We start from the raw sequence: 12999 nt of genomic DNA on the forward strand, positions 1-12999 counted from the left end.
AAGAATCCAGGAAATGTTAATGTTATTATTTTCTCCATTAATCAAGTATTTGTTTGCTCCTGAAAATGTTTGAAAAATTACAACAATTCATCGATTATTAAAGTATTTGACAAGTAATTTACTAATCGTTGCATCCCTGCTTGTTTTATATATGTTTTTAAAAAAAAGTTATTGAGTTATTGAGTTATTGAGTTATATTGATATTATATTGAGTTATCTCAATATTTGCGAAATCATATATTGCGATACACTGACACAACAGCGCTCCTGAAAGTGAGCACTTGGCACCATCTAGTGGACTGAACTGTTCATTTATTTAGTCATTTTTTAATGCTAATCCACATTTTTGGCTTTCTTTGCTCCATAGAACAAAGAAATCATTCAAACTCAATCATTTTTGCTTTCTGGACCAAACAACACATTTGACAACATCATCATTTCCACATTTGAAAAAACACTCAACATTTTAACACATTTTATGGACCAAACCATCACTCTTTCTTGTCATTTCATCACCTCACATGGACGATGTTAACAGCACTTGTCAATGGAGCCTCTGTTTAATGTGTGCACATGATTTTTACATTGTTAACAGGTGAAAGCTATGAAGGAGTGAAAGTGGCAGAATTCCATCAATAAATACACCATTAAATAATGAGTCAAATGTGTAATTCATTCATATTGGCATTAAATACATACATGTCTTATTAAATGTGACACTCATTCATTAAAATACCAATTCATTTGATGTAAATAAAATGACTTGACTATTTAATGAATGATTTCATGGTCCTGTGTTGCAGTGCATCATGAATTGATTTGAGGCTGATTGGTGACACATTTAATAAGACATTTATGTATTTCATTCCGATTTGAATGAATGACATATTTTAGTCATTATTTAATGGTGTATTTATTGACTGAATTCTGCCACTTTCATTCCTCCATAGTTTTCACTTGTTAACAATGGAAAAATCATGTGCACACATTAATCACACGGAAGTCTAATTCATATGCTGATCATTTTTAAGCATCAGTTACTGGACACGGGTACCCTGACTGTGTGGTCAACAGTCCAGAGAGTGAACCCCTGTCAATTTTTTTGTGTTTTTATGGCTTTTTTTGCATTTTCTTTGGGAAAAAATGTGGAATAAAATGGCAAAACCCCCTGTTGTTATCTGTGTGGGGAGCCAGGGGGGCACAGTTTAGCCCCAACCCCCACTACTACAATCTACACTAGTTGTTTCAAAGGCAAGAGCACTTACCACTACACCAACCATGTAGCCCAGCATCCCGCACAGACATTCTTAAATACTTCATCAGTGTGACGTTTTTGGTGTTTTTGGGTCATCTGTTATTGAAAGACGTCCAGCGTTTAAGAGATTCACAGAGAGTGAATAAGTCTGAGGAAGAGTGAGGACAGTTAGCTCTGCTGGTTAGAGAGCTGCCTTTTAGTCCTGATGTTGACGGTTCAATTCCTTTATATTTGAAGGTTTAAGGTTCCACAGCCACAGTGAAGACTGAAAACCACCAAAAGCTTCTTCCAACTGTCAAAAGGGTTTGTGGTGTGTTGGATTTGTTGGCAACCGCAAGGTTGTGCCAGTCTGGCTGTGGCTGGTTCAAATCCACCATGCAAAGAAAGCATAAAATGTTGCCATTTAAGAAGCTGTAGAATCAGAAAGCTTGATTTAATTCTTTAAAAAACAATAGTTTGTTGTTAGTTTACACCTGACATGGAAATGTGTCGGGATGCACGATATTATCGTTATGGGCAGATATTGGCTTTGAAAAGTTTTATGGGATATGTGTGAGGTCTGCCGATATGACTAATGACTGCACTCTGATATATGGGCTTATTATTATTATTATTATTATTATTATTATAACGAAGAACTAATTAAAACTGAATATTTTTTGGTTTGTGGATAAAAAAAAAGACATTTGAGAATCATCATTTCCAGGTTTGAGAAACACTGATCAACATTTTTCAAACAAATCAACATTCAAACAAATACTCGATTAATGGAGAAAATAATAACATTAACATTTCCTGGATTCTTTGTCTTTCTGTAACCATCAGAAAACAACATCATTTGTATGTGAAGAGAAATGAAATGAAAGGTGGAGCAGTGACGTCACATTAGCATTAGCAGGTGTAATCTGAACCCCTGTGATCGGATCACGCGGATGTTAACAGCAGGTGTGAACAGAGCGTCAACAGAACATCTAAGAAATGTGTGGACCATTTAGGCAGCAGTGACCACATGTTTGTCTCCACTGTCCTCGTCCTGCTTCTGTCTCCATGTGGAAGAAGAAGCTCCGACTGATAAACACAAAGTGGAACATTTAAAATATATCGACACAGAGGGGAACAGTGGAATGTACCAAGTCACGGAAAGTATACCATGGCCTTCACATGAGTGTGGCTTTGTGCAGGAGCAGCTCCATCTGAAATGAATCAATGTTCATGTTCTCATTGAAATGCTGCCACCTGCTGGACGAACGTTTCCCCTTCATCAAGCTGCTGAAAGGATCCACTTGTAGTTCTTATCTTAAAAGTATAAACATAGATGATTCATCTCAAAGGTTGTGTGTAAAAAGTCACAGTTGTTTACTGTCATCAGACTGTTACTGTAGAGAATGGAGTGCATTTCACACTTGGACATAAAAGTGAATTTGTTCAACACTTACTTTTCTTTTCTTAATGTTATTTCACTATATCACAGTATAAGCACTTAGTGAGTTGAGTTGAATTTGTTTAAAATAGATAAACAATTATTTACATGTAGCAGCACAGGATTATGTTTGTGTCAAAAACGTCCAAATATAAACTGTCAATAAAAAGTCATAGTGTAGTATGTCACATGATCATGTGTCAGAGACTGAGACTGAGACAGAGATGACTTCTGCAACTCAGTAAGAGTAGCTCCTGCTGGAAGAACTGGACTTGTATGTCTGAGGTTGTTGGTTCAACTCTTATGATCAACTCAAGTGTTTGAGTTCAGTGTTCAAAGTAAACAGTCAAATGCTCTAAGAGAAACTGAGGAACTGTGAAGAGCAGGTAGCTCAGTGGACAAGAACGCTGCTTTGAAGTCCTGAAGTCATAGGTTCAGTTCTTGTGACGAGCAGGTGCTTTTGAAGGTCTACATCCAAACTCAAGATTATAAGCAGACAGCAATCTCAGACGAAGGCGGCTTTAGTGGCGTGGAGGCTTTGTTCCAAACCACAAAGGTTGTGTCTCAACAGTGAGGTGGCAGGTTCACTTCCCAACCCTGCAGTTGTTCACTGGAACAGAACCTAACCTCTTGCTGACTGACACAACCACACGGCACACCAGGTGACCAACCCCGAGTGCGTCGTACCCCCCGAGTGCGTCGTACCACCCCGTGGTCAGCATGTGTCACCTTGCATCTGGCTGAGTCGCGCAGGGTGTCGGAGTGTCAAGGCCACACCCGTAGAGTCCAGCAAGCAAAACAGTTGACTGCGTGGTGGGGGCCGAAGGCCCCCACCCCCAGGACAACTGTCTTAAATCCACATTAAGACAGTTGGTGGTGGTGGCCGAAGGCCACCACCACCTAAGTGTCTTAATGTGGTTACCTTTTGCTGCACAGTGTAATATAAAGTATTTGACCTTTGACCCCTTCCACTCGCTGCCCCTCCTCTCCTCACTACCTGCCCTGCCCCCTTTCACCTCTCCTCTCCTCACCACCCTGCCCCTCTCTTCTCCTCTCCTCTCACTCCCTGCCCTTCTCCTTCTCCACCTCACCTCACCACCTGCCCTGTCCTGCCCTGCCCCTGCCCCAACCGCCCCTCCTCTCCTCACCTTACTACCTGCCTTGCTCCTGCTCCAACCTCACCTCTTGCAACCTGCCCCACCCCTGCAAGGCTGCGGAATGGAACCTGCAAGGCTGTGGAATCGAACCGGTCACCTTGTAACTCACACATTCCTCTGGTTGTGAACAAAACCACTGCACCACCAAATCCTACTACAATTAGGGCTTTCGGTCCCCTTTCAATCTTCACTTTGGATGTTGACCTTTAAAAACATCCTGGTCCTCACAAGAAGTGAACCTATGACCTCTGGACTTCAAAGCAGCATTCTTGTCCACTGAGCTACCTGCAACTTCTCTTCTTCATGTTCTCTTAGAGCTTTTGACTGTTTACTTTGAACGTCGCACTCAAACAGTTAGACCATAAGACTCGAACTCATAACCTTTGAGGTACAAGTCTTAGTGTTCCAGCACGAGCTATTCTTACTGACCTGCAGAATAACATGTTGCTGGTATTTTTAAATTCTTATGTAGGTCTGAAGTTCTAAAGTTGGAGGAAGTTCAGTTGATTGCAAGAGTTGAACTCACAACCTCTGAAACACAAGTCATCTTCTGACAGACTGAGCTATTTCTGCTGATGATCAGTGGGTGAATTTCTCAGTGTTCTTGAGTTTTAAACATTCTCAGAGTCTTTCAAACATTAGAATCACTTTAATCAGCTGATCTACTTCTTCTTTTTTTTATTTTGGCCACCAGTGTGAAGTTTAAACAGACAGACAAAAGCTCATAGTATAGTATGTCGTCCAAAATCATCTGAAAAATAATTTTTAGAGACAAACAACCATTCAACACATTCCCTCTCACACCTTTAGAAGTCTTTCAAGAGTAGATTACCCATGACTTCACCGACCTCAGCCTGATTGACCAGGTCACTTGGTCACTGTAGAGTGACCAATTAACCTAATAAACCTAAAAAAGCCATACAAGGACATATAGCTCATGTGTTTAAATGAAAGACCGGAGTTCCTCTGGTCAGGGGTTTGAATCTTACACAAAGTGAATGTTTAACTAAAGCAGTGTGGAAATTTACCTAACCCCTGTGTTCATTTAATAGTATTTAAGTAATTCTTTGGGGTTTTTACATTAAATGAATTGAGTATTTTAATGAATGAATGTCACATTTAATAATAATACATGTATGTATTTAATTCCAATGTGAATGAATGTGAGACACATTTGAGTCATTATTTAATGGTGTATTTATTGATTGAATGTTGCCACTTTGACTCGTCCACAGTTTTCACCTGTTAACAATGTAAAAATGACGTGAACACATTAAACAGAGGCTCTGTTGACAAGTGCTGTTAACATCGTCCGTGTGAGGTGATGAAATGACAGGTGAAAGAGTGATGGATGGTAGGGTAACAGTGACACACGGTTTATTTGTCCTGAAAGTTTCAATAAATCAATCTTACCCACAATTTCTATTTCCTAATATATACAACTAAGACATGAAAGCAGGAATAGGAATTGAAAACATTGACTGTTGAAATCCAAACTTGTTTTTTTTTACTTTTACTTTTGCTATTTTATTATAAGTGTCCTTGGGTGTACGTATAATTAAAAAATTACAATTAAATGAAGATTTGATAATTACACAAAAAGAAAATGAAACAGCATTTAAAAAGCAAACTAAAAAACACATTGGATTGGCATTTAGTTTAGGTTTAATTCAATTCACAGAGATGATTTATGCCAGATAAGAATGAGTAAGTGTCCGTACGCTGATGTGTGTCTCTTGTTTTCTCGGAAATAAGATGGAGTCTTTAGGGACGTCGTGCAAACAGCTGCTGTAACACAGGTGGTTATTGTCTGGTGACAGAAAACCACCTGTGTGACATGAAATGATTTGTGCAAGTGAGTCGCGTTACACTTTTTTAACTATTGAAGAAACAAAAAAAAATCCAACAGTCTCATGACATTTAAAAAGAAAAGTGTAAAGAGTGATGACACTAGTGAAGTGATTGTGTAACAAAGAGTGAGGTGTTTTTCCAGCCGAGCTGTCTCGGTGTTGCAGTGAGCGCCTTTGGGCGCCGAGAGGCTGCAGACGATTAATTAATGAAGTGGTGAGTTCATGCGTGCGACCTCGTGGGAGCAGTGGGTGGAACGCAAGCTGAGACCTGCGCTGTCACACTGTGGCTCCAGGTGTCGGTGCACTGAAAAGAAAATGAACTTGTGCGACAGATGACCTCATTCTCCCACACACGGACACAGACATGTGACTGTAAAGTATTTCATTCCTGCAGAAAGCCCACGTTTACTGCCAAACGGAAATTGGACACGGCTAATTTCAGTGAAAACAAACCCAGAGTAAGACTGCATGTGGTGAATGAGCAGCTACTGTAACTGTTGACTCTTTCGGGGGAAAGTTTGGTGTAAGGGAAAGTTTCCCCCCCCCCCAGGTAATTTTGGTTTTTCAAAATCCAGGTTCAATTTGACGTCATGAAAAACACTTCTAGTTTGGAGGCTTTTCTGCTTCAGTTTCCTCGTGAAATTAGACAGAAAAAGACTTTTTCTGAGGGGAAATGTTAGTTATTAAACTGGAGAAAAAAACAAATAATAACATTTTACTGGTGGTGAATGTGCTGAGCTACACTATGTTCCCCAAATGAGGACCTTTTACTTCAATATTGTTTTTCTAAACCTGTCAACTGTCCCTAAAATGAAGGCAGTAAATGGCATTTTATTTGCGGTCATGTATTTTTCAAGGTACCTTGGCAAGGACTTCAAATGTAGTCTACAATTTGGTCTATAGCTGTTGACATATGTAGCTTTGAATCTTTAGCTCCATCACTAACAGATTGAAGCCGTCTAAAGTCGCACATGACCAACAAAAAAAAAAAAAACTCTCTTCTCAAATATTGGACACGGTGACCAAAAGAGCCTAAGTTTGACCTTTTAAAATGCACGTGGCAGAGGTCACGGTCTCACTCGTGTGCCATCAATCGATCCCTCCCCCTCTTGGGAACCAAATCCTGTGTCCTGGGAGCTGCTGCTGCCCGTTGGCGAGGGAATTATCTTGTTGCCGGATTTCTTGTTAATCTCAGCGTCGCCACGCGTGTTTGCCGCGTCACGCTCATGCTTTCTTCCCTTCATCCACTTGGGCTCGGCTTTCTTTTCTTGCAGCTCTATGTCTTTGAACTTGTTCTCCAATCGCTTCGCGTTTGTCTTTTCGTTGTTGAGCTGGACGTCGTCAGCTCGCTCCGTAGCTTTCGCCACCTGCTTTGTGGTTCCTGACTGTTTCTGTACTTGACCAACTTTCTCCTTCTCATCCTGTGAAGCCTCACCTTTCACCTTTTCATTACTGACACTTGCTCCCGCTGCTCCCTCCTCTTTAACTTTATCTCCTTTATTTTCTGCTTCAACCTTCAATTCCGCTTTTTTCTCAGTCTGTTTCTCTTCTCCTGTCTCTGCTTTAGCTCTGCCTTCCTCCATATTCACCACATCACAGTCTGTTAACTTCTTTGTCTCCTCTGCTTCACATGTACCCGCCGGATTCTGCTGTGTACTTGCCGGATTCTGCTGTGTACTTGCCGGATTCTCCTGTGTACTTGCCGGATTCTCCTGTGTACTTTCCGGATTCTCCTGTGTACTTGCCGGATTCTCCTGTGTACTTGCCAGATTCTCCTGTGTACTTGCCGGATTCTCCTGTGTACTTTCCGGATTCTCCTGTGTACTTGCCAGATTCTCCTGTGTACTTGCCGGATTCTCCTGTGTACTTTCCGGATTCTCCTGTGTACTTGCCGGGTTCTCCTGTGTACTTGCCGGGTTCTCCTGTGTACCTGCCTCCTGTTTTGTATGCGAGTCAGCTTCACCTTTATCCACCTCTTCCTGGTGCACTGTCACGTGAAGTGATGCGTTCTTGTCCTCATGACTGCTGTGAAAGCCTCTGAAGTTGTTCTTGGCACCAATGATGTATTTCCCCAGTATGGAGGAGCCATCCATTCTCAACGCATCATTGCCCATGTGTTCGTCGTCCACCAGACACTGCTGGATCACTTTCATATCGTTGTGCATCCTGCTGACGGCTTTGCTCAGCTCAGTGATGCGATTTCCAATGTCTGAGGGAAAAGAATAGTCCAGTCACAATACTGCATTCAGACACCAGTAACTGATAATATATCATTTTTAATCATCTGCCAAGTCCATGATTCTTTTTATCTTTAATTTAAATTGAACCCACGAGCACCAGAGTCACTGTTACCTTTCCTCTTGGTCTCCTCAAACTCCCTGCGAGCTGACTCAATGTAGCGCTGCACCAGAGCCCGGATGACCTGCTGCCGGTAAGGTAACTGGGCGTCCTCACCTCCTTTATCATGCTTGTGACATGAGCACACAATGCAGCACAGGGTTTGAATGAGCAAACGCATCATTATCTGACTGCAGATGTACAGATTTCGGTGAAACACAGACTCACCATCGAGGCTAAAGGTGGATATTTCTCCTCGGAATTTAATGCGCAGCAGCAGCAGATTCGCCTGAAGATTCCCCTGGGGCATAATTTAAAATAAAACAATAAATAAAAAGCATTTGTCTTTGCAGGTTAGAAGTGTTTTGACGTGTGAGAAGCTCACCTCATGACGTAAAAGAAAGCTTTGGGCGAGGGGATGATGTTGAAGGGCACAGGCATGGTGAGGCCCTCTCTGAAGTAACTGAGGTACAGCTTTGACCGAGCGAATTTCCACTCAACATCTGCGTCATCCTGAAATACACGTGTCGAGATGTTCAGCAGCCTTTATCTCATGCATGTGACACACAACACACATCTCTTTACCTCGATTTTCTGGAAGGAGTTGGTGATCATAGCGATGAGCATGTTGAGCAGCACGATGACGATGACGAGCGTGAAGATGCCGTACAGGATGCGTCCCACGAACTCGGCTAACACAAACTGGGGCATGTCCACGTAGTCCTGGTTGGCCACACCAAACATGGTCCAGAAGAGGAAGTGGAACGTCTCATTAAACCTGCGGGAGGGCAGAGTTTTTCAAAAACAGTTTTTGAACACCACTGAAATCTGGATTATTGCATTTTCCAGGTAGAACTTTTAAAAATGAATGAGTATCAACAGCCAAAGCTGCAAGGAAGCCTTTAAAATATTTCCAATATTGATGTATTAATAATTTGTGTACCAGTTTTACGTTTTAAGGAGTAAACGCTGTATAGAAATGAGCCTGAGTGACCAATTTGTGATGTTAATTGTACATCAGCCGACTTATAACATTGTATATGCACATATTTTTGACATGAATTACTCAAATATGTCTCTGCAATTTGCTATACATCCTAACAGTGACACGTTTCCAGGTTGTCATTGCTGCCAGGCCAATAAATAGTCCACCTAAAACCAGAAAAAAACAAAAAAAAAAACACACAAAATAATATTTGTACATGTTAAAAATCGTAGCGAAGCCGTGCTAGGGTTAGGGTTAGAACATGTAAGAATGCTGTGGCCAATTTTCAATTGTGAAAGCCCAACAAAACCCTAAATTGCACGTTATTTATTTCTTTAAAGCAGAACAAATTTGAGTCAGGCTTCTGCATCTATCCTTAAAATGTGAAATTGTTCAATTTACTTCATAATAACAAAAAAAACCTAGCTTTGTTTTGAAAAAGGTAAATGTATTGTTTACTTTATATCTACGAGTTGAGGTTACTTAAGATTTACTGTAGTTACGTTGTTTGTAACTTACACATTTTTCTACGTTCAGGCTACAAAACACTATAAAAACTACAAACCTGTTCCCATACAACAACTATCTGCAAAGAAACGTTTGCGATGAATCCTACGCAATTACAAAACCAAAAGCAATCCTAAATATTTGAGGAGTATTTAATGGAAAAAAATAAAAAAATAACATTATTTTTATGACTTCCATGCAGCCCATACTTTGGGAATCCCTGCTCTAGCTGTTGGAAAATATTTGCAGCTGCCCTAAGGATCAACAGGCTCCTACCTGCCCAGATGTGGAGAGATGACGTAGGGCACATAGACGTTGTTGATGCCACAGAGGAAGGCTGTTCCGATGATCATCAATATAAACATGAATCTGAAAAAAGGAGAGGGGAAAAAAGTCCAGGGCGTGCGTCATGTGACCGGAAGTGCATCAGGAGGAACAATGTAAAGTGACTGTACCTCATCATGTCATCGATCATCTTCCCAATAGAGATCTGCAGGGTTCCTAGCGACTCGTGGGCTGGAAGGATATACGCCAGCCGTGTGAAGCTCAGCATGCTGGTCACCGCAAACAGCACCTCTGCAATCAGCTGAGGGTCCTCCTGATGCCAGTCTTTACGCACTGCGGGACAACGTCACACGGCCACTTAGTCCGGAGAGCATGAACAACATAACGACTTCGGAGCTGGGACTTTGGCGCCTCACCAGTCTGCGTGAAGTAAACGCACTCGGCGTTGCCAGTGTGGTCGTGGCAGAGGATGTAACCCTTAAGCACGATGAGCACGCGCAGCGCAAACGACGCCAGGTACATGCTGAGCACCATCATGTCCAAGCAGTTCCACCAGTCCAGGAAGTAACTCCGCAGCCCCTCGATCCACACTTCCTTACACTCATACCAGAAGAATCCTGCACGTGACAGCACAGCAACGAGCCTCTTTTAAAACACACTTTCAGGGATGATTTGTTTTCATTTAGAGGTCCAGTGTGTAAGAATGTGTGCGACATCTAATGGAGGGACCTTCATCACCATCAAGGAAGTACGGTTTTAGAAACATGGCAACATACGAAAGAACTAAATGTGCGTGACCATCTGAGAGAGTTACACACGGGACCTTTAAAACACAGAGCAAACATACCAACCACCCACACCATGTGGAAAGAGCTGTGAAGGATGTTCTGATGTCGGGAGGCAAATTTGTCTCGGTACAACTCCATCGTGATGGATTCTCCGAGTAATGTGATGAGAAACCACAGATAAGAGGCAGAGTGAAGAAGAAACTTGATCACAGGAATCCTCAGGATCTTTCCTAACTGGTAAACACACACAAAAGAAAGTCAGCCCTCCCCCTAGTGTTGTACCACTTCATCAGAACATTGAAGAAACATCTAGTTTTTTTGGTGACTGTGACCTTTGACTTTGGTGCAATCCAGTAGATAAGGCAGAGGAGGGGCATGGTGACAAAGATGCCTACAGAGACAAACAGCTTCCAGATGGTCCTGCTGCCTCTCCAGCCCGACAGGTGTCCACACCAGATGGATGAAAGTACCTGCTGGCAGATTGGATGCGCCACAAACTACACAAAAGCACAGATGGAGAGATTATGGAGAGATTATGGATCAATTAAGTGGCATCTTTACTCATCTCTGCACGAGAGTCTGTGCATCTCGTCACCTGCTTCTGGTTGTAGTTGACGGCGAGTCGCAGCCGCGAAAGGTTGGGAATTCCCTCCTCGAAGGCCTGCTCGTCCATGTCGTCCTGGCTGTCGTTTCCACAGCTGTTGAGGATGGTGGTCACCTCGCTCTGGTTGCGACACATGCCCAGCAACTCCACAGCAAACTCCTGGCAGAGCTCCTCCAGGCCCAGGTACTGCGGCTGCAGGAGAGAGGAACACAGGCAAAGTCGAGCAACAACACAGACACCCAATGTGGACAGTAAGCCTGGATCATCGAGGAACGGCCTCGCACCTTGAACTCTGGCTCTTTCTGCGAGAGCTTGCGGAGCTCTCTGCTGAGACTGAAAGCACTGAGCATGGCGTCCTCAGAGGTGACGGACAAGTAGGCTCGACTGGCGATGCCACGGTAGGTGTTGATACGAGACAAGGAGAACTTCAGCAAGTCGTACTGCCGCCCATTTCGACACTCCAGGCAGGTGCAGGATATCTTATGTGGCCATGGGATAATGTGACCTTTCTGGGAGAGCATGGCCACTATTTCATACAGGTCCTTCTGGCAGGCTAAGGTCAGAGGCGTCACGCCGGGGGCAAACTGGGAGTTGTCAATAGAGTGGTCAAAGATGGCCTGAGAAAAGGAGTGCACGTCCATCTTGTTGCCTTTCTCTTGGTCGAGGCGGTCCAGCAGACGCTTCACCACTCTGGGTTGGTTGGTGTCCACGGCAACCAGCAGAGCCTCGTGAATTTGTCGGAAGTCGAACTTGACCCCCTGCATGAGGGCGTCGATGGCGTCCTCGTTGCCCAGGCGGATGGACAGGTTCAGGGCCTCCCTCCACTGCCGGTCTTCAGATTCATCCAGCTGACGGATGATGCCATCACCGGTCTGCAGCAGTCCACTCATTAGCTCTATTTTGCCTTCCTGAATGGCTCCGATGAGCTGCGGAGGGAACTGCATCTTCTTGCTCATTATCTCCCGCCATTGTTCCGGCTGCAGGACAGTACGCGTCAGACAGAGAAATTCAAATGTCAGCAAACAATACGATAGCTCAAAAATGGATTCTGTAAAAGCAAAATAAAATCGAACATGTAAAGATTCTGTCGGAGAGGTTATATAATACTACAAAAATTAAGATTATGAGAACAACCCATGAATAAAATACAGAACGATCAAATAAAGCAGGATAACTGGAGAGCAGTACATTTAAAACATTCGGTAGAAATAAAATAACTGCTTACCGTGAGGTTTTCCATTTTTAATTACAAAACAGCAGCGGTGGGCTTTGGTCCTAATGGGAAAACACAATCACATCCTCCAGAGAAATGGAAAAATGTGTTTTTTTGTTGTTTTTTTTCCCACCACCAGCTATTTTGATCTTAAGCGATAAAGGTGCAAGGCATCTGTAGATTTCACAAGCAGCTCCTGACAGAGGACTGAGCACTTCAGTGTCCTGCGATCATGTGCTACCAGCTGACTGCATGAAACCAGCACCCGCAAACTCAATAACACTCTTCCAAGTCCCCTATGGGGCAAAGGCCAATTAAAACTCAAAGTGTTTCATGCTCGACTGGCCTCAAACCAACACTGTTTCTTCATTCAAACAGGAATTAACTCTGGTCTCCCCATTGGAAACAGTGCCACGCTACAATTAGGATAACGGATACTGAACAGGCAGCAGCTGTCATCACTTGTCCCCAGAGGAGTTCTGAGCGGTGGAAAAAACAAGTAAAATGTTTATTGATTATTCTTATTAGTCTGCTTTCTAGTCTGGTTTGACTTTGTGGTTCATTGTCTGTCAAATGATCAAATGTTCTCATCTTCAAG

The 12999-nt window shown here is 42.8% G+C and overlaps 1 protein-coding gene across 1 annotated transcript; it reads right to left on the reverse strand.

Annotated features, from left to right (window-relative positions):
- Nucleotides 1-5011: 5011 nt before the first annotated feature.
- On the reverse strand, nucleotides 5012-12627 carry LOC131458077 (short transient receptor potential channel 2-like). The gene is made up of 13 exons (XM_058626781.1): nucleotides 12414-12627; nucleotides 11473-12165; nucleotides 11180-11380; nucleotides 10917-11081; nucleotides 10644-10818; nucleotides 10213-10413; nucleotides 9967-10129; nucleotides 9788-9880; nucleotides 8605-8797; nucleotides 8405-8532; nucleotides 8248-8320; nucleotides 8035-8149; nucleotides 5012-7891 (listed from the first exon to the last, which is right to left on the reverse strand). Exons 1-13 carry the CDS (start codon nucleotides 12426-12428, stop codon nucleotides 6750-6752), a joined length of 3357 nt encoding a protein of 1118 aa, XP_058482764.1. The 5' UTR covers nucleotides 12429-12627; the 3' UTR covers nucleotides 5012-6749.
- Nucleotides 12628-12999: the final 372 nt, after the last annotated feature.

Source organism: Solea solea, chromosome 4, assembly GCF_958295425.1.
Source record: "Solea solea chromosome 4, fSolSol10.1, whole genome shotgun sequence".
Lineage (NCBI taxonomy): Eukaryota > Metazoa > Chordata > Actinopteri > Pleuronectiformes > Soleidae > Solea > Solea solea.

Excerpts from the sequence above, each read along its gene's own strand:
- LOC131458077 (XM_058626781.1), bottom strand. Across the intron at positions 8,533-8,604 it reads ACTCCTTCCAGAAAATCGAG|GATGACGCAGATGTTGAGTG; the intron begins GTAAAGAGATGT and ends CGTGTATTTCAG. Across the intron at positions 8,150-8,247 it reads ATCCACCTTTAGCCTCGATG|CATGATAAAGGAGGTGAGGA; the intron begins GTGAGTCTGTGT and ends TCATGTCACAAG.